Source organism: Athene noctua, chromosome 9 (assembly GCF_965140245.1).
Source record: "Athene noctua chromosome 9, bAthNoc1.hap1.1, whole genome shotgun sequence".
Taxonomy (NCBI): Eukaryota; Metazoa; Chordata; class Aves; order Strigiformes; family Strigidae; genus Athene; species Athene noctua.
The window spans coordinates 26,059,401-26,085,808 of record NC_134045.1 but is presented as its reverse complement, the minus strand read 5'-3'; the positions used below and the strand labels follow the sequence as shown (position 1 = coordinate 26,085,808).

The 26,408-nt window shown below is 52.6% G+C and overlaps 1 protein-coding gene across 3 annotated transcripts in view; it reads right to left on the bottom strand.

The window, feature by feature from the left end:
- The window catches only part of ACSF3 (acyl-CoA synthetase family member 3), a 63,536-nt gene extending 37,388 nt beyond the window's left edge, over positions 1-26,148 (bottom strand). For 2 of the 3 annotated variants that reach the window (XM_074913398.1, XM_074913397.1), the window contains exons 1-6: positions 26,033-26,148; positions 22,176-22,907; positions 20,580-20,735; positions 10,550-10,704; positions 9,734-9,879; positions 4,438-4,550 (exon numbers count right to left, since the gene is read on the bottom strand). In XM_074913398.1, the coding sequence (XP_074769499.1) occupies positions 4,438-4,550; positions 9,734-9,879; positions 10,550-10,704; positions 20,580-20,735; positions 22,176-22,877 (1,272 nt within the window). In that variant the 5' untranslated portion in view covers positions 22,878-22,907; positions 26,033-26,148. Of the gene's footprint in view, positions 1-4,437; positions 4,551-9,733; positions 9,880-10,549; positions 10,705-20,579; positions 20,736-20,933; positions 21,082-22,175; positions 22,908-26,032 lie in introns of those variants that run through there. The other variant, XM_074913400.1, reaches the window with a different exon arrangement.
- Between the last annotated feature and the right edge of the window lie 260 nt (positions 26,149-26,408).

Sequence of the window (26,408 nt, the reverse complement as noted above, 5' to 3'; positions counted from 1 at the left end):
GTCACAGGGCATCCTCGGCTGGGAGCAGAGCAGGCAGCATGGGGGTCTCGTCAGGCTGCAGCACCTCGCTTTGGCGTTGGCAGTGACGGTGCAGCTTCAGGCAGGGCACGGCCCACGGCCCGCGGCTGCGTCTCGGCTCAGCTCACGGCTCGGGGTGCAGCAACGATTCGCAAGGAAGCGGCGTGAGAGCCAGCCAGAAAACGTGAGCAAACGGGATGTGACGGAGCACAAGGCTCAGGAGAGCTGCGAGATCGGCAGGCTGGAGCAGGGGCGTGAGAGGAATCCAGCACTCTAATCAAGGGATGGGAGAAAACGAAGGGAGGAGCAGAGATCCGGCAAACTTTCAGCTAAGTAGATTATTGATCTTCAGGGTGTGCCAGAAACCAGCTTTGCAAATTACAGCAGTCCCCTGCTGCGAGCTCGGGCACTTACCGGATGGCAAAGCAGAAAGGCTCCCCACCTCCCCGCTCCTGCCACCCACACGCCTTCCCCCGCCGAGCTCCTGTTTGCACCTCACTGGGGCAGGACACACAAACGTGTCCAAAGGGTGACGAGGTGAAAGGAGACGGCGCGATGCCCCGGCATCCAACGGGGGAGGCCGTGTTAGTGGGGAAGAAACAGCTCAGAGAGAGTCTGTTGTCTTCTGTAGTCGAGAGGGAGCAGAAGGCCGAAAGCTCAGCCCAACGCGAGCGGGGAAGGCGGCGACCTTGCGAGGCTCGGCACAGCTAAGCAAATAATTTCCTTGGCAAAGGCAGGCGCTCTTTCCGCTCCCAGTCAGGAGGGTTTCTGCGCAGCGGAGCCGAGGTGTGAACGCCTCGCAGATTGCCCTGACAATGCGCCTAACCCCGGCTCCAAGATCACCTGCTCGCAGGAGCCGTGAGAAGTGACAGCTTGGAGCCCAGCTCTTACCAGGGTGCTCAGCATCCCGCCGGATCTGCCCCGCCGTGCTCGCCCTCAGCCCTCCATGCTGCCGGGCACGGCCGCCCCACGGCACGGCCCCGTGCCCCTGCCACAGCCGGGACCGGCTCCGGTTTGGCAGTTTCGTTATTATTTGCGCAGCGGCACAGATGTGCATCGCGCTTTCCGGGTACGGAGAGAGGTCCCTGCCCTGAAAGTCGTACAGCTGGAGCAGACGGCAGACGCTCCCTGTGCCGGCCCGGCTGCCGGGAGGTGTTTATTTCCAGCAATCCATTACGTGACATTTGGTAATTTTTCATAGCATCAATGCCAAACAGGAGAGAAATGCCTGGAGCGGGGATGGGGCTGCGGATGCTCCGATCAAACCCGAGCAGAGCAGGTGTTCTGTGCCTCCTGCCACCAGCCCCACCACCGTCCTGCCACCGGGACCCCTCCGCCTTTGCCACGAGCTCCCAGCCCTCAGTGAACACGCTGTAAGCCCCAGAGCCCTTCTGCGAGGGAGACGAGGAAGTATTTGTTTATCCCTTTTCATAAGGGACAAGCAAAAGGCCATGCCAGGGTTGTCTGGTGGCACGTGTAGGGAGGGTGACACCAACCAGGTCTTCTCATCCCCGGGACAGCCCCTCTGCTGTGCAGGAGCTGATTTTAAACAAAGCCAGGCCTTTCTTTGACTGATGGAGCGTGATCAGCACTTGGACTGTCAGATCCTCCTTGTTTTAAATAAATTCCACTGACGTACTCTCTTCTGACATAAATTATTAACCAAGCATGATGCACAGAGTGTGCCAGCAGCAGCATCTCAGGGCAGGAGTGGGCAGCAGGTGAGACTCTCTGCCTGCGACCGCAGGTGTCAAGCAGTTAAATTACACCGTCCCCGGGAGAAGAGGTGTGTCACCACGGCTGCCACCTGCCCGCCAGCGCGGCCTACGCGATGGAAAGTCACACTCCATACCCGGGCCATACAAAAACCAAACTCCTGGCATCTCCCCGCATCCATCCCTGCCAAGACACGCTGAGAGCAGCAACTGTTTTTCCCACCTTGTCCCACAGTCCTTCTGACAGTCCCAGGGACGGAGGCAGCCGGCTCCGCTCTGCTCCTGGAAATGCTGAGGATGTCCTGGAGGTACCCAGCCAGCCACTGTCTCCCAGGGTGGCCCCAAGCAGATGGGACCATTTCTTTCCCTTCAGCCTAAAGAAACTCCCTGAGGCAAGGGGCAAGATGGGTGAGATAGGGACAGCCCTTCAGAGAGGGACCAACCTATCCGAGCAAACTCTATCACCTCCCCACACCCTCCCCGGTTGATGTCTTGAGAATTCACCAGAACATTTAAAAAAAAACCCAAGGGAGAGCCTGACGGAAAATCAGCCGGGGCTGATTTCAGCAAGGGGCGTGGGGCCAACACCAGCACTGGTGGGAGCTCCTGGGAGCACCGTGAGATGTTGGGTATAGACCTCAGCCTCCCACACTGGGAGCTGAAGGGTGTAATGGGAGAAATGGTGGGATAAAAGGGCAATTCCTCTGCCCCAAATATAAACTCCAGCAGCCTGAAGCCAGAGAAAACACAAGAGTTATGTGAGTCTCAGCAATCTGGGGGGTGGTGGGCTTCCAGCACCAGACACAGGTCATATGGGCTCCCCTTTTCCAGTCACTCAATATAACCAGAAGAAGGTGAAGGAGTATTGAGCAGAAAAAAAAAAAAAAAAATCATGTATTTTTTCCTCTCATCATTCAGAAGAAAAACATGCACATTTTATCCTGGAAGTAGCTGCACTTTGGGGATTCTTGTGTCTGAGACCTAATTGGTAAAGCGCCTAGGGATCCCTTAGGGTAAAAAAGGCATTATAGAATCATTATTAAAATGGACACATTATATTTCATGTCTCAGTTCCACACAAGGAGGAAAAAAAAAAAGGCCAAGATCTAACACCAGGATGAGGGGACAAAATCTTGAAACACAACACTCATCCAGCGGAGCGATAAAACAGGACAGTTGAGCGCTGGCACTGGAGCGGTCGCTCCAGATCTCCTGCTTTGCCATGCCACAGCAGTGACACAAGGTAAAGAGCAGCAAACCTTTTTTTTTTTTTTTTAAAAAAAGCCACAGTCCCTGGCCAGAGCGGCCCCTCTCAGCTTCCCCCTGGGTTCATTTTGCACGTCTGGGGTGGGATCCAGCGCTCCGTTATGGCATCGGAATGCACAGAGCGACCTGCTGCAGTTGACCCCAACCCGCATGCGGGGCTGCCCGTGGTCCCGCTGGCTCCAGCTGCCAGCACAGATAATCAAGAGAAAAAAAAAAAAAATAACGGCTTTCTTGAGCCTTTCACCAGTCCTTACACCAGCAGTGTCTCTGGTACACCCTGCCACAGAGCGGGAAGCTCCTCTGGAAGCCTTGGCATGCCCGTGGCTAGGTGAGAAGCTGTTTTCCCGGAGGAACGAGTGAAGCCCCGTATTTCAGGTGGAATCTCACGCCTCCTGTCTCCCACCCACGCGGCGCACGCGACTGCTGCCATAATTTCTCTGGCACACACAGCATCTATCCACTCAGCCGAGCCCATACATCACCTGGCTATCGATCTGCCCGAGGCGACCTGACCTGCACCCACAACGAGGGTGCAGAGGAGACGTGGTGGGAATGCAGACCCTCACCAGCCGTTTCTGAGGGGAGAGACAGGGGCTGAGGCAGCGGAACACCCCCACCCCTGGGCTGGGGGCTGCTCCTGCAGGGGGGGAACATATGGCACCACAACACCGGGGCAGCTCATGGGGAAAGGGGCCCAACCCCTTCACCACCAAGGAAATCCGTCCCCTACAATGGCAGAACTGCTGGCACAGGTATCACCTGGCAGGTGGAGCTCGGCACGGAGCTGGACTCCCATGGAAACCCAACGCGTTTCCCCCTGCGCCGTTTTGAAATGGATGCAACCCCAAGGCCACCAGTCCTGCCCATCCAATTCTCACTGCTCAACCCCCGATCACACCCAGTGAAATACACACAGACCCTATTTCTGGGGTGACAAATCACTCATCCTCTCCCCAAGACTGCAGCTATTTAGTGACACCCTAGACCAGAGTACGGTCCATCTAAATTTCCTTCTACGCTTTGCTTTTACTTTCTGCAGTAGACTTCAACTTTTTGTCCCGGCTTCCAAAGGCCAGGCACTGCTTAACCCCTCACCTTCCACTGGGGCATCAACAGCCCCAGCAGACACAATATCATTTTCTTATACCGTAGCCCACAGCCCTTATATCACAGCCTTCACCTCCCACTCGCACGCGGGGGGGGGGGTGTTTTCTCTCAGATGTTGTTCATCAAAGACAACACTTGTGTGGTCTGTAACGTACCATGGCCATAGTAACCCATGACAAGGACACAAGAAAGAGAAAACTCCAAATAGCATCACTGAGCTCCCGGGAATAACAGCAGTGCAAGCCTCGGTCCTTGGGGCTTCAAAGGGCTGGGGAGGAGAGAACTCTTCATGAGGCAGAGTGAAGCAGCAGAGAACATGGCTGAGCGCTACCTGTGTGTTGTCTTCATCTCCCTGAGCCAGGACGGTGTAGGAACGGGCACCGTGCTTCAAGGTCTCCGTGGCAATGCGCACTTCCACCCCTGGAAGTGGGGTGCCCACAGAACCTACGAAGGAAAACAAGACTGAAACAGTAGGCAGCCTCTGGGAAACAACAAAATCAAGGATGCAAAAGAGCAGCTGCTTGTTGTCTATCAATGGCATCTGCAGGCTGTGCTGGCACTAAAGAACTTCCTAGCAGGGGGTTACCCTTCAGGAAGGCTTCGATCACATCGTATGTCTGCGTGCAAATGTCACTGCGGCGCAACACGCCGCTGTTCGCTGAGCAGGCAGTGTTGGAAATGCCTAGGAAAACAAATGCGTCTCCAGCCCTCAACAGTCTCTCTTGGCCAGTCTTTGTAGACATCAGCACAGTTTCGTAGCTCAGTAATGAAGATGTCTTTTTTTTTTTTTCAAATAAAAAAAAGAAAAAAAGCACCATGAAACCTACACAAAGATGTGAAAAAGAAAGAGCATAATGATTACTACAGTGGCTCACTGCTTCTCTATAGCCTGGACCTGACAGAGAAGGCAAAGGCTTAACAGTGTGAGAATTGCAAGGGATTATCTCAGGTTTATGAGACATCAATACACTGTATATAAAACACCATAGGAGAAAAGCAGAGATCAAAACCACACTGTTCTTCCACGGGTTTCAATTTTCAAAGCCAGGGAATCTGACACGGTGTCACAAACAACTGCTATTAAGCTCCAAGATGGTTCTGCAACCCAGAGCTCCCCAACCTGCAGCCTGCAGCATCCCCACCCCTTGGGTTAGCACATGCTCTTCTTGGTGAGCATCTGAAAGCACAGAAGAAAGGGCAGCTTTGTTCCTGCAACCCCAGTCTGAGGGGGGGGGGGGGCTCCAGGCTCAGCAGCAAGCAGGAGTTGTGGGCTTCTGCTGGCTCAGCAGGTTTTGCTCTGCATCCCAACGGCACGGGACAGCTCTCACTGCAAGATGATGCCCGTGACTTCCACCCCTGTAAGCAGGGAGAGGGACATCAGCAAAGAGCAACCTGTGGCTCAGGAGCACTGGACAGGTCTGACCTTAAATCAGTGAATGTACTCTTAAGAGATGATCAGTTTTTCCCTCTGGAGAGTCCCCAGTTCAGGCATTTGAGTTCAAGTGGCATCTTCCCTATCCTGGTCTCATTCTCCCATTCAAGCCCCGGAGATCCGATATCTGTGACATCATGATTTTGTTTGCTACATTGGTCAGTTGCCATGGAAATAGATATGTCGTCGTAGCCCAGATTTATGGCATCCCTGCAGGATCAGCTAAGAGCAGATGGGCTATGAGGGAGTGAGATTTTATTGCAGCGAAACTACCCGAACAATTAGCAAATCTGGCAAGAAATAAACAGAAAGCGACGTGGCAGTTCTGTGATGTGTGTCTGTTCAGCTTGAAATTGCCTTCGGCATTCAGGTCAGCCAGCACGCAGCCAGGTCCTTATCGCTTGGGCTGCTCCCAGCGCAGGGCCAGACGCTGCCGGAGCAGGGGACAGGGGACTGCAGCAGGGTGAGGAGGGGGAAACATGTGCCAGGAGTCACCAGAAGTGCCCCGAGGTGCCGTGTAGAGGTATTTCTGTATTTTATACAGTCTGGTACCGGCCATGGTGGACTCCAGGAGGACTCAAAAAGCAAGTTACAGGCCACGGAAAACACACCAAATGTTTGCACATCGAGCTTGCTTCTAGACTTCTACGGGAACGTTTTCTCCTGCGTGAAAAATGCCTCGTGCAAACAGCCCGCGAGAGGTGGCAGGGGAGGGGGGCAGGCGCTGCAGAGCCGGCCTGGCACAGCTCAGGGAGGGAGCAATAACCAGCACAGAGAACTGCCATGGGCTCCCACACGCCTCGGGAGGCTTTCAAATCAAGATCAGACGGATGCTTTCCTGGGAGACTCTTCTTCCCCGTACGCAAGCTACCGAGCTCAATGCGGGAATGCAAGGGGCTGATTCACAGGCAGCAGCGCTCAATTAGTGCCCACCTCTAGTCCCAGTCTCTGAGAATGAAATGCCAAAGATCAGCACAGCGCTGTCAAACAAATCTGAAGACACAGAGAAGGCAACGTGTCCCCCCTACGGCGTTTCAGATCGCAGTTACAAACACGACTCCGTCAATTTATTTCCTACTTGGCTAAAGTAAAACCAACATGTAAAGTCAGTTCCTTGCGGAGAGCTGTTTCTTTATATTCAGCCTGGAAAAGGCTTTCTGGCATTTAGGAAAAATGACAAGCTTAGAAATCAACAGCTGTAAAGGCTGAAAATGCTCACAACATTGATTAGAGCTACACGAACCTGATGGGATTAATAAAATTTGTGCAAAAACAATGACTAGAGCTTCTCAGGCTCATCCGCCGTGTCAAGATACACGCCGTGCCGACTCCAACAGGTCAGCAGAAGGTTGAGCCCACTCCCAAAGGAACGGCACCAGAGGTCCTAGCTTCACCAAGACCACAACTGAGGGGGATCTGAAGGGGGTTGACACTCAGCACTGGCTTCCTTTTGTCCCCAGCCATAACCCCGAGGGGAAACTGGGGAGAAATCCCTGCTCCTTCCCCTCTCGCTCCCTCCCAGCTCTCTCCAATTTGCAGGCTCCTGAATGTTAAGAAATGCTGGCAACATGCCCATGGTGTCAGCTCAGCCGGCATCAGCCAGGCTGCAGTCAGGAAGGAGTGACACTATTATTCTTTCACCGGTTCTCCTCTGTTTAAAAAAGTTGTCAGCTCTTCCCAGATAAATTTAATTGGCCCTGCGGTCTGTGTCCTTCGGTATCTGGGGACCTCGATGCTGTTATGTGCGGTGGTGTCCTGGGAGAATTGAAACAGGCCAACGATAAGGCACTCAACAATCTCACTGTCAACAATACACGGAGTCCCCGCTGTAGGAGCTATTAGCTGCCTCTGATCTAAACCTCCAATTAAAGTGGTGATTAGGCCCAGTGAGGCATTCTCCATCCATGAATTATTCATCTCCCTTCACAGTAACAGCACCAGGGGGATTAGAATGAGAGCTGGTGAAAACAGAGGCATTTTAAGCAGGGTTTTAACCATATACAAGCAAACATTTATCTTTCAAATCTTTCATCTTCTTCTGGAAATTAAAGGGCCCCCCCCCATCCACACCGCTGCCCCTCCGGACCTGTGCTGCGGGTGGAGAGCGGTGCCACGCTGCCAGAGACACCGGTGGTGACACGGGCAGGCTCCGAGGACCTGACCCATCCCCAGCCACACCACGCGGGTGGGAGCGGGCAAGGGCAGCCCAGGGCCTCTCTTCAGAGGCTCACGAAGCAGGAGGGAAGGACCTGTGCTGCTTCTGCTCCAGGAGAAATCCCCTGGCCAGCGTGAGGGTCCCTGCACTCACCCCGGGGGTAAAGTGCCACGCTTGTGGCACTTCTTTTTCAAAATAAAGCTGGTAATCGCTCGGGCCAGCCTGCGGGTGTGCGCTCACCGCTGCCCAGCGCCTGTCCCCGTAACACCAGTGCCCTCTGAGGTCTTTCCCCTGGACATTTCCCTCCCCTCCCCTGCCCAGCCTCTGCTCCCAGCCCGTCAGTGCATTTGGCTCTCAGTTGACTCTCGCTGGATGCTCTGTGGTACCTGGTGACCTCACACCCCAGCCTCTGACAGGGCACTATATCAAAAGCTTTTTCACAGCTCCAGTAAATTATGCCTCAGCTTCACCCATCTGCTTCCCAACTGACACTTCCTGAAATAAATTAATCAAGCCTATTCAATTATAGCTTTCTTTCTGTAAGGTCCCTCGCTGATCCACACCTTTGTGAGATGCTTCTCTCCGCTCTCGGGGCTGCAGCCCGAGATGCAGCTGGAGTGACGGTCAGCCAGCCTCTACCCCCAGCCCCTCTGCCTGTAGCTGCACAAGAGGGTTTGTCCCCAGGTCCCCTGCAGATGCCGGCACCCTCGGGGGCCCTGTCCCAGCCCTGTCCAGCAGCACGGCCATCCAGCTCTGGAGCAGGAGCTGCCCTTCTGGACTCCAACATCTGTCTTGCCCACATTACTTTGTCTTATTTCCTTGTCTCCTAGGAAATTTCTAGAGCCTCCACTCGTTTCCCCTCCTGCAGATGAATGAAAAGCAAACATAACCAGGCCACAGGGACATCCAAATGATCTCTGCACCGTCACGCTGTGGCACGGGGCTCAGGGACAGCTTGAGATTGGACAGGTGGGAATCTTGTTTCTCTGCCTGCTTCCCCCTCCTGCCTGCAGGGATGGGGCTTCTGGAGAAAGGGGAGGCTGGCTGAGCTGGGGCAGAGGAGTGACAGTTACTCTGCAAAAGTAAACTAGAGTTTGTATTTCACACTGCCCCCCCCAGGCACTGCGTGGGGGAGCTGTGGTTTCTCCTCTCCCTGTGCAATCCCTGCAGGGCCCGGCCTCTGCATCCCAGGGGACTGGGGTGCTGTGGGAAGCCACAAACACCCAGGACAGCCCCCCTGGGTAACATCGGTCCCCCAAGATGATGCATACGGAGCCAGGCACGCGCAGACGGCATGCGGGGAGGAGAAGGTGGCATAGTGGTGGGCTGGGTTGCTTGGCAGACAGATGGCCACGTTTTTAACCAAAGGGAGGGTGGGGGCATTTTATATTTTTAATGTTTCAGATCAATTTCTTTCTAGGTTACATAAAGTACAGATATTGAGAGGAGTCACAAAGTGTAGCTAAGAGAAGTGAGGGAAGACAAGGAGAGAACAGAACCAGAGTGTACAACGAGGTGTGACAATTTCTAATTCCTGAAGAGTCAAGAAACTTGCACTAAAATAAGAGTGAGCAGACATCCTATTTTAAATGTTCAGCACCGATCGGTTGGACATGAACTCCTGCGTGGGGAATCCTGTGTCACCACCACACACAAATATAATTTCACTGAGCAGGAGCTGAAGATGAAGTCCCAACACAGTGTTTGAACTTTGCACATCAGAAAGCATCAGTGCGGGCTCTGCCTCCTGGACAGACCCAGCCTGGATTTGGGGATCAGTGTGCACCCCTGTGAGCTCTGCACACACAGCTTTGCCAGGCCACAATGGCCAGTGATCCCAGGGAAAGCCACCAGCCACTTCCCACGCCCTCTCCCGGCTTCCCAAAGCCAATTCCCCTATCAGCATCATCATTCCTACCATGGCCTGCTCCTCAATCACAACAAGTGGCAATTAAATGTTTATTCTCAGTGATGAGAAAACCCAAGAACACTCCACAGCCAAACGCCTCCCAAGAGCGGGCACCCTCTGGAGACTCCTACCTGGGACACGGACTCCGTGCAAAGGGTTAGAAAGCGCCATCCCGATCTCCGTCATCCCGTACCTCTCCAGCAGTGTGTGCCCAGTGATGCTCTTCCACTTCTCCAGGACAGGCACAGGCAGGGCTGCTGAGCCAGACACCATTAATCTGCACAAGGAAATGGGTTGTTGGGCGTTGGAATGGGCTGCCCAGGGCAAGGGGGGAGTCCCTGGGATCCCTGGAGGGGTTGAAGAGTCGGGCTGAGCCAGCGCTGAGGGATCTGGGGGAGTTAGGAACGGTCAGGGTGAGGGTCATGGTTGGGCTGGAGGATCCTCAAGGGCTTTTCCAACCAAGAGAATTCTGTGATTCTCTGAAACTCCATGTAAGAAAGTATCCAAGATCACCTTTGTACCAGGGAATCTGCGGTCTAACCCAGGGTTACAGAAAGCCTGCTGCTAGGTAAAACCTTAAGCCAGAAGCCCCAAAAGCCTTTTAACTGTTACCAAGGATGTTCCTCACATGCAGATGTTTCTCAGTCTGATGTGGTTTTTAAGTTAAGATGGGCCAGTCTCCTAAAAAGAGATACTGCAGTACGACCTTGGATTGCAGGACAAAGCCCTTAGCCCTGTGTTATGCAGGGTGGCACATATGAAGAGCACGCAGACCCCTTCTGGCTTTACCATGCAAGAGTGGATCATAATTAAATAATCTCACCCTGGTTCTTGTCAAGAGACATTAACGTGCAACCACCAGCACTGCGAAGAGATGATGCTGAAAAGAAACTTCGGCAGATCCACCGTGGGGACAGCCCCTGCCCAGAGGGGCATTGCTCACCTACCTGATGTTCTCTTGGCAAAAGGCACGCACAAAATCCTGGACTTGGGGCCGAGAGAAATGCTCGTCATAATACTGTATCAGCTTGGCATAGATAGTGGGCACTGCCATGAAGACACTGATACGGGGAGCTTGGGAGCTTAGCAACTTCTTCCAAACCTAGAAAGGAAGGGAACAGACACATAAAAATACACCCCAAGGTAGAGCGTAGAGGGAAGCGATGGTCGGCGCTGTCAGTGCCAACTCCTCAGCACCTTTGAAGAGGTTCACAAGCAAGGGCTCTGCAAACACTTCACAGGGCAGCGAGTCCCACCACTGCTCCTTCGTAGGGTGCAAGGGGAAACCGAGGTGCAGGACTGCAACAGATTGGGTGAAAGCAAAGCAGCCCTGGGCTGGCCACAAACAGTCAGACTTCGGCTATTCAAGACTCCTGTAAAGTACAACCAACTGGAAGGCTGTTGCATGCACCTCAGCCACGTCCAGAACAACAGCTCCCAACCGTCACCATGCCCCTCATTGCCCAAAGCACAACATTCAACTCTCTCATCCCACCAGTGGGCCACCCACCTGCTTTCACTCTCCATGAGGACAAGATGATGGAAACTGGAGGATTTTTTAGTACCGTCATGTTACAGCCAGGAATTGGCTCATGAGGGCGTAAAGCTTGTGGTAGAATCAGTTAATTCCCTCATCATGCACAGCTCTTCCGACGCTACACAAAGCCACCAGCTTTTCAAAGCATGGGAGCTCCTCTTTGGAAAGACACTAAGCCACATCTGAAGAACACAGGTAGGAGCCCACTGACCTGAACCTTTGAGGCAGAAATGCTTTTAAGATGGATGACAGGGCTGCGAAGAGAGATATGCAGCGTAACTGGGAGTCAGACTCCACTGCAATGGAAACAGTCATCTTTTGGGGAGCAGACACAGAGAGATGTGCCCCAGCGAGCTCAGATCAGCTATCAGATACCACAGGTAAAACCAGGAGACAGCAGCTAGCCAGGAGGGCCTCTACACCAACCGTGCTCTTCCTGAGAGAAATGGTCCCGGCAGGACCGATGTCCTTCAGCTGCAATTCCTGCTAACCTGTGGGAATGACAAATGGGAGCAAATTCCATGAGCTGGCTCTGCTGGGAGGGGCAGGGGGATGGAGACTAAGTGAGCCCCGGCTGCTGCCCTAGCTGAACAGCCCCACCTGGGAGCAGTTAGCAACGGGTAGGAGCCATAAATATTGCAATTGGGCCCATTCCTTCCACAGCTCACCACTCTTCCCCCTAGGTAAGCTCTTCCCAAGACAGGAACGATCCAAAGCCATCAATAAATAAAAGGCTACGGTGACGGCCGCCTCTTTCCTTTCGCTCCGGTCCCTGCCCCGCTGTTGACAAATGTATTTCCTAACAGCTCCTGACAAGGCGCACCGCCTCTCCCCTCCCTGCCCGCGCACGCTCAGCTGCACACAGGCGCGTGCGACGGCAAGAAAAAGCAGGAATTGATTGAAGGTGAACAAGTGATTCTCCTTCATGCTGTCACTCTGCCCCTTCCCCTCCGTCCTGCTCGCTCAAGCTCCATTTCATTACTTTCTACTTCGCTGCGCTGGCACTGCCTCCCCCCGTGTCTCTCACTCCACTGCTTCAGAACAATCAGCTCCTAAAAAAAACCCCCCCACCACCACCATATTGTTATTCTTAAGAGAGCAGGACACATCCAACAAAGGCACTGTCCCACCAAACAGAAGGGAGTTGATGCTGCCTCCCAGCCCAGAGATATTTCTCGATGGGACGAGACAAATGCACGAGGTGGAAGCTCCCCCGGACACCTCAGGAGCTGGGACATGGGTGCTGCGAGGCCCCCTCAGCATCAGGAAGGTGACTTGCCCAGACCAATGGGTGACGTGCCCGCAGAGGGAACACCACACTCCCTTGCAGAAACCCCACCTACCAGCACGATCCCCTAAAACAGGCTGGAATAAGCAAAATTGCATTTAGAAGGATCTAACCCCACCATACTCCTCCCAGTCTTTTTCCCCAAAGACCTTTTTCTCTTCAACCCCCCAGTATCTCTTCCCTTCGAGGCAGCAGGATGGAGAAGAGCCTCTCCAAAGCTGAACACACGGACCTGCTGTCCTCAGCCTGGTGCTCCCAAGAGCCACCACCTCGGGCAGGGAGAGAGGCGGGACGGCAAGCAGGGGTCATGACTGAGCTGAAAGAACTGAAGGCAGACAGATGCTCAGGGCTGTTCGATCCTTGCTGTGTGATTTTCTTTTTTTTTAGCTTCACAAGTCCAGAGCAGCTGTGGGGAACGCAGGCAGACTTCCAGTCTGGCCCTGCAGCACTTATTTTCACATGGATTTGGACTCGAAGAAAAAAAACCAAAACAAACTGAAACCATTCCAAAACACAGCAGATTCCCTCCTGCACCCCAGAGTCCCCTGTCCTTGCATCCCTGCTCAACTCCTGCTCTAGATAAAATCCTCCCTACTGCCATTCCAGCCACAGGAGCAGCTTTTTCTGTGTCAGTCCAACTCGCCCCAGCAACAGCCCCTTCCTGAAGATAAGCAGCTGCCTTTGGATTTGTGCCACCAGCTGCCGGGGTGATCTGCTGACAGCCAAACATCTCCACCTGCTCCGCTCCTGCTCAGCCAAATCTGGATCCTACCCATGTGTTCTAACGGTACTAAGCACCGAGCTGTGGTACAAAGCTGGCAGCCCCAAGCCCTCTGCAGACCCCGAGCTGTCCAGAGGGCTTGTCACTGCCCAGCCAGCTGTAACAGCTATTTCTGTTTTATAACTATAACTTCACGGTTTGAGAGAAGGATCTGGGAAAGTCTCGTTACCTGGGACTAATCAATCAATCCCGGGGCTTGGACAGGCTTGTAGCAAGAGGCCAGCTTTGCCCTTCCAGCAGGCAGCATCCTCCGACAGCATCAGGCTTCGAGCAGCACAATCAATCTCCCCCTCTGTTATCCCATGTGTCACCGTCACCACATCAATTACCTGCGGACAGGGTATTGGCAGCCCATCATTTCATTTTATTTTGCTCACCTGATACCTCAGGACTCCCAGTGCTTTTAAAAAAAGCCACGGGTTCTGGAGGCAAACACGGCACTGCGTGCCAGGGCTGCTGGCCTTCACACCGAGCACCAGGGAAGCAGCAGTCTTCTGATGGAATACTTTCAGGGGATGGACCAGGATTCCTTTTAAGATAAACAAGGTCTAGAAACAAAGCGTTTCTAACTGCAAGAAAGCAAGAGTGAGCACAGCTTCCTACCAGCAATAACAACAACAAAAGTTCAGGGCAGCTTTACAGGACAGGGCTGCCTGAGCCAGCAAAGAAGTGGGAGACTTTCTGTTCCCAAGAGCCTTCCTGTCAGCTCGACATTCCTGATTTTCTTCCCCTCCCACTGCACAAAAACATATCTGGGCAATTCCATGGGCTGGCCAGTGGGATTTTGCCATCAGTAAATTAAAAAAAAAAAAAAAAAAAAAAAAAAAAAAAAGAAATAGAGAAATTACACCAGTGGGTACAAAACAGACATAGCTTTAAGATTTTTCCCACATCTTTTTTTGCAGCACACAGATGGCACGATGGTGAACAAGGACAGAGGAACGTGCAAGCTGCTCCAAGAGATGGTCCTTCCACACAGCAACCAGCCTCCAGATCTGCTACGATCACCTGAAGCAAGAGATGCAAGCACACAGCAGAAAAGGCAGTAACTCTCCTTCTTTACAGAGGCCTCACCTTCAGTGGGAGAGTGCAGTGCCAGAAACTAGACAGAAAACACCGAATCTACCAAGAACTGGGCATCTCCTAATGCAAAAAAAAAAGGTGGCAACAACCATTTGTATGCTAAAACTTGCGAGACTTTGCCTGATGCAGGACTCCCCAAAACAGCCAGAAGAGATGCAGCCAAAACGCCTAAAAGCTGAAAAGGAAGCAAATATCAGCATGGATTTTCCCATCAGACCACAAACAGATAATAGACAGCCCATGCTGCTGCCTCTGCTGAGACACACAACAGCTCCCCTCTTCTACAAAATTATTGTATCATCTTCAGTTGTTACTCAATTTTTTTTTTAAACCTTTTGAAAAGTAACAATACCCCTAATGCAAGGTTAAATCATCCCTTAACTTCTCTTTAGACCAGGGAGACGGGCTTGTGTTTTGCCTCGATCGCTGCCAAGCGGGTAGCGCCGCCAGCGAGGATCTTCGGAGCGTCTGCAGCCGAACCAGCCCCTCGTTTGACGAGACCCCACGCCTGACACCGAGGACAGAGAGCCCCCGTGACTCTACAGCAGCCCCAAAGGGATGGCAGGACCATGCCTGATGGCAGTTTATCCCCGAGCACGAGGCAGAGGGGCACGGCGGGAGATGGGAGAGCGTCGAGCGGAGCCCGAGCACGGACGGTCTGTGAGCGATGTGCAGAGGGAGAAACATTCTTCTCTTCAAAGGGAAACTGGGCCCTTGGTGGCTTCGTCTTGTGTTTGTTATAAGCCCAAACTGTTTGCGCTCTGCATGACTCTGGTTTTAATCATTTATTCATCAGTGCAGTTTGATGGCCCCTCTGCATTCCAGGCTGAAGCTTTTAAACCCTTCCTACGCTGTAGGCATACTGAAAGGAGCAAGTGCTTTCCCTGGGACCTGGTAATATAAGTAAATATGACAGGCTCTGGTTCCATTTTTTATATTTCCCCACACACATCAAAAGACATTACTCTGTAACAGATGCTGAGGACAGACGGCAGATCTGGGGAGACAGAAAGAAAAACTCTAACTTTTTAAAGCCAGGTCTACGAGAAGTGATCAAACATAATCCATTCACTAGTGACCTGCTCCTCCCTCCACTGACTCCTCTTTGAGTTTGAAATAAAATTACTCCTCTGAAGCCTCCCATTAACGGATGAAAAGACAATTGCCTTTCCCCAGCTGAAACTGGATGGGAGACGCAATCCCCACCACGCTACCAGCAGCGTCTTAGCCACGCTTGGTTACTAGAGATCAGACTCCCCTGCTTGGATTTGCTTTTCTTTTAAAAAGAAACTAAAAGAGCTGCCCAGAGTGATGTTTGCAGAAGCGACAGATCCAGGGGAGAGGCTCACTGCCGTGCATGCTTCTCCCTTCCAGAGACAACCGTGACTGCCGAGCCATAGATCCCCCTGCACAGCCCAGCGAAGGTGTAAAGCCTGAGCCCAGCCTGGCTCACACAGATAACAGCAGCACAACAAACAGTTTGCTCGCAGGTGTAGAACAGGCTGGTGGGCTTTCTGTGGAAGTCAGGGGTGTAACCATACGATGCAGCAGTGACCCTGAAGCAACACCTCGCACGCAAAACCTCGACGAGCATCAGCTCTGCGGCACCTTCCCACCAGGGGAAAAAACTGCCATGGGTGACAGCACGTCGGGAGAATTCGTCCCAGATCACACACTGGCTTTGGGCTCTCAGCATTCCTATCAGGACAAACGCCTAGAAAGAAGGGACCAAGTAAAATTAACGATTTTGATGGCTTTGTGTGTGACATTGTAAAACCGGGTATGATTTTTAGAGGGCTTGCTCCTCGGAGGCACCTTAAGCCAAACACGCAGTAACACTGGCATCAAAACATCAGCTCCTTGTGGAACTTTAGGGCAATAAATCTGCATCGTGGCATATTTATCACGGAAGCAGTTGCAGGGCACAGACAGCATTGTCATTGCACAGGCAACGCACCACAGCTCGAAACCTGCCCCGCAGAGCCGAGCGGGCAGCACACGCCACAACTAGGTCAGGCGGAGCTGAGATTTCTCTAAGCTTCCCCCATCACTCAGAGCAAGTTTTTTCCTTCATGTTTTTGAATACTTTCATTTCCCACTCTGCACTTAAGACTGAAAGAGCTCCTGGGATCTGAGCTCACGTTTATCAACATGAAGAGCTGACAGGGAGCCTTTTGCTGTTAGAACATCTCTCCCTTAAGGCCAGATCAGATGGTCCAAGGCAAAGACAAGCCGTTCCCATTTTCAAACTCAAGAGTGGATCCACTTTGGCCAAAAGCCTTAGAAGAGGATCCTGCAAACCAGACACTGACCTCAACTCGCTCCAAAAGGCTCCTGTCCACAGGGCACCCAGTGCAGCCAGGTCCTGGTCCAGCACAGGGCCATCAACATGTGACTGTCACAGCAAGAGCACTGGCATGGAGCACGCCCAGCTTCCCCTGGGCCTGTCTCTCCAGACTTGCTGACATTTCCATCGAGTAACAGTCACGCCACAGGGTGTGCTCAGCCTCAGCAGCCGCCACTGAATCGATGCGGAGAAGGGAGATGGAAGGAGGGAGTCACTGGGGAATGGATGCTCTAAGTGCCTGCTCACTGCAAACCCCTGTGCTCCCAGAGGCCTTCAAAAAGCACTTGGCCACCGGCTTTCTCTGATGCCCAGTAAGGAGATGGCTCACCTTGCACTCCTTTCCTTAAGCAGAGGCATTAATCTCATCTCCTCTGGCCACCAATTTGCACAAAAACTATTAAAATCTTTAAATATCTCCTCCTGCATAAAAAAAGCCAGGCATTTCAAACAGGTTCAGAAGCAGCTGAGAAATACAAACAGGACCAGTGCAGCTGGAGAAGTAAACTCAGCCTGGAAGGGAGTGATGATGGGAGGACTGCGTAAGCATGTTTAGGTGGCAGCTTGCTCTGGCTCCAAAGGAGGCTTCTGCCCTCCCTGTTCTCACCCTTGAAAAAAACAAAACAACAACACCAGAGCCACCCTTGCCCCACACAGCTGCTGGGAGGAACGCACTTGCAGGCTCACTGCTGTTCTCCTACCAGCTCCCCGTCCACATGCCCACAGCAGTGCTGAAACACCCCCCCACAGGCAGTGCAGCCGTTCTGAGCACCAGAGGCGCGGGCAGGAGTGCAGGCAGCAGCCCAAGAGGGGCTCCCCGTGAGCCACCCTGCACCCCAAGGACTGCACACACCAGAGGACTTGGCATGTCACGTACGAGTAGACTGCAACGCTGGAAATTAAGGGTCCATTTATAAACCCTTTATTAATAAATGATTAATAGATGCAGCCATATTTTCTAATAACTTACAATAAAAAGATACTATGAAAAGCTTAAGCAAGACAGTCTTAACAGATGGTGCCATAAAGTGAATTATAACATGTACAGTAGCTAGTGCAAAGTAATGGATGTCCTCATTTAATAAAAAGAATCTGATTTTATGCAGCAACTTTCACGCTTGAGGCATCTCAATACACTTTAATGAGCCCTCGTGGCCTCAGCGATAGCTTGCATGCAGCTGCGGACGTCAGATGCTGTTTTAGGGAGAGAGTGGATGTTGGTCAGGACACCAGGGTTAGTCCACAGTCTTGATTTTTAACCTTTCCTTGGACAGCTACCAAAAGCAGACAAAAGGGTCTGAAAGATGTCACCTCCTAACACTGCCCTGCAGGGAATGACAAGCAAGCCTTGGTCTGGGGCTTGAAACATCTTCTAATGAAGAAAAAAGAACATTACTTCCATCTCCGAAACCAGACTGGCATCTGTATCCACGACTATAAGGCACGCCGCAAATTATGTAATTTAATAAACACTGTAATAATAAAGTATTTATTTTGTATAATGAAGTGTTAGTGATTAGAAACCAAACACACATTGGGCATACTGCTGCGGTTTCTCTTGAACCCTTGCCAGTATCACTCAAGGCTAAATATGTCTGCAGCAGGTTGCGAGTAAGTTCCTAGCCTTGTTTTGATCAGCCTGTCAAGTGTTTTAGCTGCCATTCGAGTTTCTTTATATCACACTATAATTGGCTGCTTTCTCAAGGTGCAGCGAAGGAAAAAAAGCACACAGCAAAACTCAGGCTCCTTTTGCAAAATCCTCCACTGAAACTCTGCCGCTTTTCTGAAAGCTGATTTCAGTAGCAAAGGGCATTTTGTAAACAGCTGGTGAAAATAGACTGGAACTGAAAGGCAGCTTGCATTAAACTCCACAAGAAAGCCTTATTTACCCTCATGTGCTTTCTTTGTAGTGTCGATCAAACCACTTTCAGCTCCCAGGGGAGGCCCTCGGAAAAATAAAGGGAATAAAAAAAGAAATAAAAAAGCAAATGACGTCCTTCAGAGCCGGAACGCACCTGAGAGCCCTCGGAAGGGCTCTCGCTGTGGCAGGCACGCTTGCCACGCCGACCTCCCTGCCCAAGTTCAACCCCCAGGGTCAAGCAGATGCCCTCCAGCGCCGTCCCCGCTTGCCCTTGGCTGTCAAGGCTGGGGGAGAGCTTTGATCAGAGAAGGCGGGCGGGGGTGTCCCGCTCCCCCGCACCCAAACCCATCCTTCAACGTCACCTCATCGATTTGCGGATGTCGGGAGAGAACGCACGGAGAAAAACACAAGGGTACAAGGGACAATCCGTCCCCGGTGGCACAGGACGTGGAGAAACGCGCCCTCCAGAGGGCTCGGCTTTGCTTCCAGGCTACCGGCACGTTCCTCCATCGCCAGGGCTGGGCACGTTCCCAGCCCCAGCTTTGGCGGGGCACACGTCCCTGCTGCCCCCCGAGCTTTTTGGGGTGACAGCCTAGAGACAGGGAAAGGCGATTTGGCAGTGGTCACTGAGGAGAGAGCAGTGGCTACCGCTGCCAGGGGACCCTCCTGCCTCCTCCTACCGCAGCACCCTACCCATTTACTCCAGCAATGGGAAGGCAGAGCTGCCCCTCCGGGATGCTGGGGCTGTTCTCCCCCAGCAAAGATCAGTGCTTGGGCAGCAGGAGGGTGTTCAGGTGTCAGGGCCATTCTGAAGCAAAGAAAGGAAGCGTGCATTTTCTGTGGTTGCTTCTTCGAGAAGCAGAAATAAGCAAGGCAGAATCGCAGGGTCCTGCAGCCGCTCGGAGCAGAGCCCAGGCTCGCCCTCACCCCACCGCAGCACAGTCAGGGGTGTATCCCACACCTTTGCACTTTGCCCTTTTGCTGTGACAAGGCCACCCCACACACGAGTAAATATGAAGAGCTAAAGCAGCCTGTTTAGCTACAAAGCACAGGCTCGACGGGCTCTTTTCACATTCCCAGGGAGTTCTGCACCAACACCACACGTTTCCTTTCTGCTACAAGGTGGCACCAGCATCTGAAAACCCAACTGCTCCCTTCACAGTGACGCTGCAGACGCCAACGTCTCTCACACCACCTACACCACCGGGAGATGGAGACGAGCGGTGCTGGATCCCAGGGGCCGGTAACTGTAGAAACTGTTCTACCTTACTGCTGGCTGCCCTGTTTCTAGTCCCTTTTCCTCCTCTCCTTAGGTCGGCTGTCTGTCGCCGCGGCAAGGAACAAAAGAGAAGCAGACCACTGGGACTGGCGTTTCCTGTCTCAGCTAGAAAACAACATTCTAAGCGTGTCTCTACCACACTCAAGGAAGGTTTCCCTCCTGCTACCTTTCCTGCAAGGCTGCAAGCAGCTCTTGATTTGCAGATTCTCCCATATCACTGAGTCTAACCCAGCAGGTCTGTTAACACGTGTTTCTCCGCAATGTTTCCATGCAAGTGAGGAGTACCAGTATTTCTCTTACCTGAGCTGCAAGAAACTCTAAAGCCTGTGTTTTGTCATGTAACATAATATAAAACACCACCGATGTAGGATTGGAATGAAAAAATGCAAGCTACTAAAAATGCCAACAAGCAGCACAGTGCTAACATGCAAGAGAAAAACCCAGCGTTTCCACCTTTCCTGGTACCAGAAAATTAACAACTCTTATTCGGGGTGCAGACACTCTTAGTGGGTACGTGAAAGGGCCCACCTCCAGTCAGAGACCCTCAGCACCACGAGGGGCAGCGCAGCATTACGCTCACGTACGTCACGCTTAAACAAGCCGCAGCCTCCAGAAGAGCACGTTTACCCCAGACCGAGCACCCAACTCAAAGGGGGTTTTAACAGACACTTTGTGAACCGCATGCAGCCAGTGGCTAAAGAGGCTGGAATGCTTTAAGAACTTATTTCCAAAGTTGCTCTAATTACAATGCATGGGGTCTTGCTGCTGAATTTCAAAGACAACGCGCGATCCCTCCAGGCTTACCATCTGTGCGCTGAATTCGGGTAACATGATGCATGTCGCTCCCACCCAGAGAGGACAGAGGAGCTTATTGATCACCCCGTGGACATGATGTAAAGGCAGCACATGCAGAATAACATCCTCCTTCTTCCACTCCCATTTTTCAACCAGCCCTGTGGTCTGCAGAAGAAAACATACAACCCAGCGTTAGGGCAGGGGGAAACACTCTCACTGCTTGAAAAGCCCGAGGTACCCAGGCCCCACATCCCCGAGGCACAGCCAGCAGCAGAAGTCCCAGACCTCCTGGAATGGTGGGCACAAAAATCTTGCCTTTAGGGTCAGCATCAGCAAAATTCCCACCACAACAGTAGAACACACCTTCTGCATCTTGTCAGCACGTGTCTTTGTATGTATCAGCAAAGTCCTTCCTCATTACTGAGAAAGAGTCAACGATGATTTTAAGCAGGGCCTACAAAATTATTAGGCTGGTGCTGCACATGCAGAGTTGGCAGAAATAGTAATCAAAAAACTGATTTCCACATAACTCTGTTGACATAGTTTGGACACAGATGACACTGGGCTTTTAGCAACTGTAAGGGATAGTCAGGAGCAGAGAATCACTGTCTGATAAATACAAAGTAGGCTTCGTGTTAGTAAAAAAATATTGGTATAACAAGCTCCTAAAACACTTTGCTAGGAAGGGATAATCATCTAAAGCGTTAGACCTCAGGCTTCTGGGTGAACAATGCCCTTCAGAGCCCAGTGTTAGCAACTGGAAAACTTATTTCCAGCCATCTAAAAATAAAAAAAAGCATTTGACTGGTGGAATTTAGTCATGTCATTCACAATCCTCTTCCACAGGGCAGGGAGCAGGTTTTAGGCTTCCTGCAAGACAGCACAAAAGATGGTGCCTGCTCAGGCCGCCTCCCAAATGATCAGCATATTTGTAAGGGAACAGATTCTTTGCCCAATATAGCCGAGCCCTGGCTCTATCCATCAAGGCTTTGATACCACTCCCGGCACAGCGTAAGCTCTCGGAGGCGGCCGTAAGGCACGAGGTACTCCTGCCCTTCTTCCCTAATGGCATGAGTCTATCAGTGGCAGGCAGCGATAACCAACCGGTGAGGTAGTCAGCAGGCTCATTCAAACTTTTAATTCCTTTTGGCTCAGAGAGCTAATGGATTTTTTGCCTTGGGGATATATAGCTGAATAATGCACAGGCTTCACACAGTACTGGGCTGGGCTAAGTTATATTCCAATTAGGGGCAAAGATTCTTTCCGAGTCACAATGAAGAAAAGCAAACTGCAAAGAAAACAGTCTTTTTACAACAGGTCTCATCCTTTCTGCTTTCCAGGAGAGCAAGGAGAAGAGTCCATCTGCCCCTGGCTGCAGCTGCAGCACAGCAACACCAGCAGGACAAGGTTCAGAGCCTCAAACACTCTTCTCTGTGTTCACCTTAAAAGTGTCGAGGACTTCCCAGGTACAGCCCCCGGCTCTGCGCAGGGATTTGACTGTGGTTAAGGCACGTTGTGCTTTGGGGTTTGCAAGCCCAAATCCCCTCTGAAGGCCAAGGCCTCCATCACCTGGCCCGAGCTTTGCAGAGGGAAAGCAGCACTCACCACGGCTTGCACGTTCTCATGGGTGCTGAGGACACCTTTGGGTCTTCCCGTCGTCCCACTAGTATAGATTATCATGGCTCCTCTGTCTTTCCACGAGGAGCCGGTTGTCAAGGGACCCTCTTCCACTGCTGCGTGACTTGCAGATCCCTCACTGCGAGACCCGAGAAGCGGCAGGACTGGGACTCCCAGTTTCTCAGCACTTGGGGCTATTTTCCCCACGTATTCCTCGGCGGCGATGACTAGAGCGCTCTGCGAATCCTGGATCACGTACTCCAGCTCCTGCACAGGGTGCTTCTTGTAAAGGGGCACCGCTATGCCCCCGCTCATCCAGGAAGCCCACTGGGCCACCACATACGAGGCATCACTGGGACACAAAAACGAGATCCTCTCTTCCTTCAAGTCCCTGCTGGAGCACTCCAGTGCTCTGCAGATCTCCTGGGACAGGCGCAGACTCTGCCCGAGAAGGTCCCTGTAAGTGTGTTCACCGTTTTGGTCGATGATGGCGATTTTATCGCCAAAAGCCAAAGCCCTGGTGAAGACAGGGGTAAAGTCACTGCTGTAGGTTGCCCGGGTAGTTTGCAGGCCCCTGCGGGGACAACCAGCCCTCTTCTGCCCACGCAACCCCCCTCTGCAATGGTGCAAGTCCCGGACGAGGCATCGAAGGGGCCGGCTCACTTGGGGGAAGAGCAGGGAGACCAGCATCCTGCCAGCACCGCTTGTTTTGAAGTGATTCTGCAGAAAGCAATTATAGGAACAGATAAGTATGTGCAGCAATTACCCAGGGGTTTATTCCCACAAAGGAAAAGTGGCAGCCTTCATTTGAATAATACCCACTGTATTATTAATGTTTATGCTTCAGACTGCTGCATCCCCAGGATGCTAGGCCCTGCCCGGATGGAACAGGAGACAGAGACCCTTCCCTACGCAGCCTCCGCGTCCCTAAAACCCAGTTTAACTTAAATTATGAAATAGTTTCCATCGATCAGTAATATTAGGACGCCAAATAGTGGCTACTTGATGTGCCATTCTAACTCAGTGGGACCAGCATTTAAAGAAATTAAACAATGACGACAGTCCCCAGCTCTCAATTTGCAGTTTCCATCGCTTGGGTAAACTGTTGCCTTGCTCTGCACTTCCAGTTAGGCAGCACGGAGCCAGACACGAAACCCAAGTCTGCTAAGGCTCAGCCCAGTGGAAGATTGTTTCCAGCATGAGCTTTCCTACAAGCAATAGCACTTCTAAGTACAGGAAAGTGCCCAAACCCTCCCAGCTGACAGGTCATCCATCACAAACACCACTGCAGCTCAAAACCTTTCTTACGTGACAGACCAAGTGGTTGACAGCTCCCGAACAGCTACAGGCAGCAGTAGCCCTGCTCCCACCCAGCAGCTGCTTTTCCCAGCAAGCAGCAGCAGGGAAGTGCAGCCACGCACAGGCTGACCTGTAGATTTGGTACGGCACTTCTGAAAATACCAAGCTGGCAGCACCTGGAGCCGGGCAGAGCATCGGGAGAAGCTCAGCCCTGGCACCAGGCTCCTGGGAGCCAGAGCTTGAGCTGAGCCCAGCCCAACTGTCACCCTGGCCCAGCCACGCTGCCACAGCGATGCCATGATGCACAGAGGCATTTCAACAGAGAAAGTCTCCAGAAGGGAACGGGAAGGCGTACCAGCACCATTAAAGGCTTTACAGGAAGATCACGGGCTGGCACAAACGTCGCGCGTTCTGCCTTTGTGCTTAGGCAGCACGATGACATCAACCTCCCCGCTCATGGGAGAAGTTAGCAAAAAAGCTTTGGTGGTAGCTGGCGAGAAGTACCAGGAGTTTGATCTTTGCCCGTCTCCCCTTTCAAAGGGAAAGGTTCATGTAATAGTAGTGGACACTACCCAGATCATCTCACAGAAACATCAGGGAAAAAAGTGAACACAGAGTGCAAAACCCGTAACAATATAACGGGGAGACAGGAGCCTCAGGGACTACGGGAACACTTGGCAGGGGATACCACTGGTACACCAAAGGTGAGAGGAAGCAGCAATAAATTGAGAGGACCAAGGAGATGTCTCAGAAGAAGCCTAATCCCCCTCTGCACAGAGCCTGGAGCTCTGGCTAGAAGCTCAGCAAGAACAAGCACCCTCTCGGTACAGAGGCAGTCACCAATGTCAACAGGAGAGCTGAGAGGGAAGAACAGGGCTGTGGCAGAAGAGAAAGAGATTTACTGCACAGCCTATGTAATAGCTGCTAAACACCACCAGCGAAGCACCCCTGGAGAGATACTATGACAAGAGGAGGTAGCCAAAGGATGACAACTTCTCTATAAGAGTGTACGTGACACTTCCTCAACACTGGCAAGAATGACTTGATTTTTTACAAAAATTTTTAATAAATGCCTCTCAGTGGAGCAGCTCAACTCAAATAGCCTCCCTGCTCAGCTTCCCACCATGGGGAGGAGCTGAAATAAAAAGGATCCAGAGAACTGGCAGCTACACAGGGATGAGCTGAACACAGCTGAACTCAGCTCAGGCTGCTCAGACACCCGCGGGCAGCGCCCGCTGACAGCGGCACGCATTCCTTTTTGCAGAGAGGTAGCCCTGAGCCCCACGGTCACTCCCATCCACTTTCAGAGCATTTCTCCAGGCAGACATAGCTTTGCACATATTTTTCTTTTGCATATTGACCTCAATTTCTGCTTCTGCAAAAGAAACTTGTGATTTAGTGCGGAAACATCTGGGAGGGGGGGCAGAGAGGCTTTAAGCCCAGAGTGTGGTAACCATGTGCACTCATGACATACACTATCAGGATGGAAAAAACCAAAACAGGTCATGACAAAGCTCACATGACATCTTTCCATTTCTCTGTAGAGACTAAAGAGCCAACACCATTCATAACCTAAACCAAACCACCTCCTCTTAACCTGCACCCAAGGCCAGCTCACTGGGGAGGTGTGAATGCCCCAGACATTAAGAGGGGCATTAATTAGAGGGAACCATTTGCCAAGATCACCCCACGCTGCACTGGTGTCCTCGCATGGCTCCGGAGCGGGTGTTAGCTGCTGCTTCAGAGCAGCGCCTTCCAAAAATTACATTATCCCCTTTTCACCACAGCACCAGTCCAGATTGAACAAAACAATCAAAAGCAGCACCTTTAGCCAGGCCCGTGTGCTTACAGACTTCAGAGAAATAGTATTGGCTGCGTGTGCAGACTTACAGACACTCGGGACAGGGTGAAGGAACACTGGGGGCTGTTTTCTTTACCCCGCCTGTTGCTGAGGAGTAACTGGAAACACAAACTCTGGCCGCGCATACCTGAAGTTTGTCACTGGGAGCCTTGGGCAGAAGCTCGTGGCAGGGCAGCACGAGGAGTCCTCGCTTTTTTGGAAGAGAGGGCTCAACCCCCACGCTCCTACAGCTAAAGCAAGAAACGAAAGCTGCTGGGGATGCTCCCAGCACGACTAAACCGCTGCAAATCGCAGTGGAGCTGTGAGGCTGAACCGCAGCCGACCCCACAGCCAGCACCCCTCCCGAGAAGGATGGGCTTCATGCTTACTTCATCCCAGAGAGGATTCCCACTGTCCAGCTCCCTGCCCCTCGCCCTACTCACATCAAATCTCAGAGCAACAGCAGGAAAACCCCTCAGCCCGTCATTTCCAAGCTACAGAGGATAAGGTTTGGCCTCACCAGGCCGGAGCCGAGGCCCAGCTCCGCCGACAGCACCAGCGTCCCCTCACGTCCCGGGAGCGAAGGGCCCGAGCCCCGCTGCTCGCTCCAAGCCCCGCTCCTGCGCGGCCTGGCCAGGCGAGACGCTTGTGACGTTTTAATTAATTAAAGCCACCGTTAATCGCGGCACCGGGCGCCGACACCCACCCTCAGCCCTGCGACAAGGCGCCCCGGCCACAGGCCCCGCCGGGAAGGAGAAGCGGGCCCAGGAGAACCGGGCCCGGGCTCGGCCGGGCCTCACCTGCCGGCGGCACCGCGCACCGGGGGACCGGTCCGTCCGCAAACGGCTCCGGCGGAAACGCGGCCCCGCGGCCCGCGCGTTCCGGGCCCAAACGTTCCCTCCCCCGTTTTCTGGGAATTCGGCCCCAAACCCGCCCCCCAGGAGCGGGGCTCGTCGCGCCGCCGTGACGCCATGCCTCTGACGTCACTGCAGCCCCTGCGGCGTCACCCGGCGTCCCCTGATGTCACGGCGGGTGTCCATGATGTCATGGAGCTGCGGCTGGGGATGCCGGGGCCTGCAGAG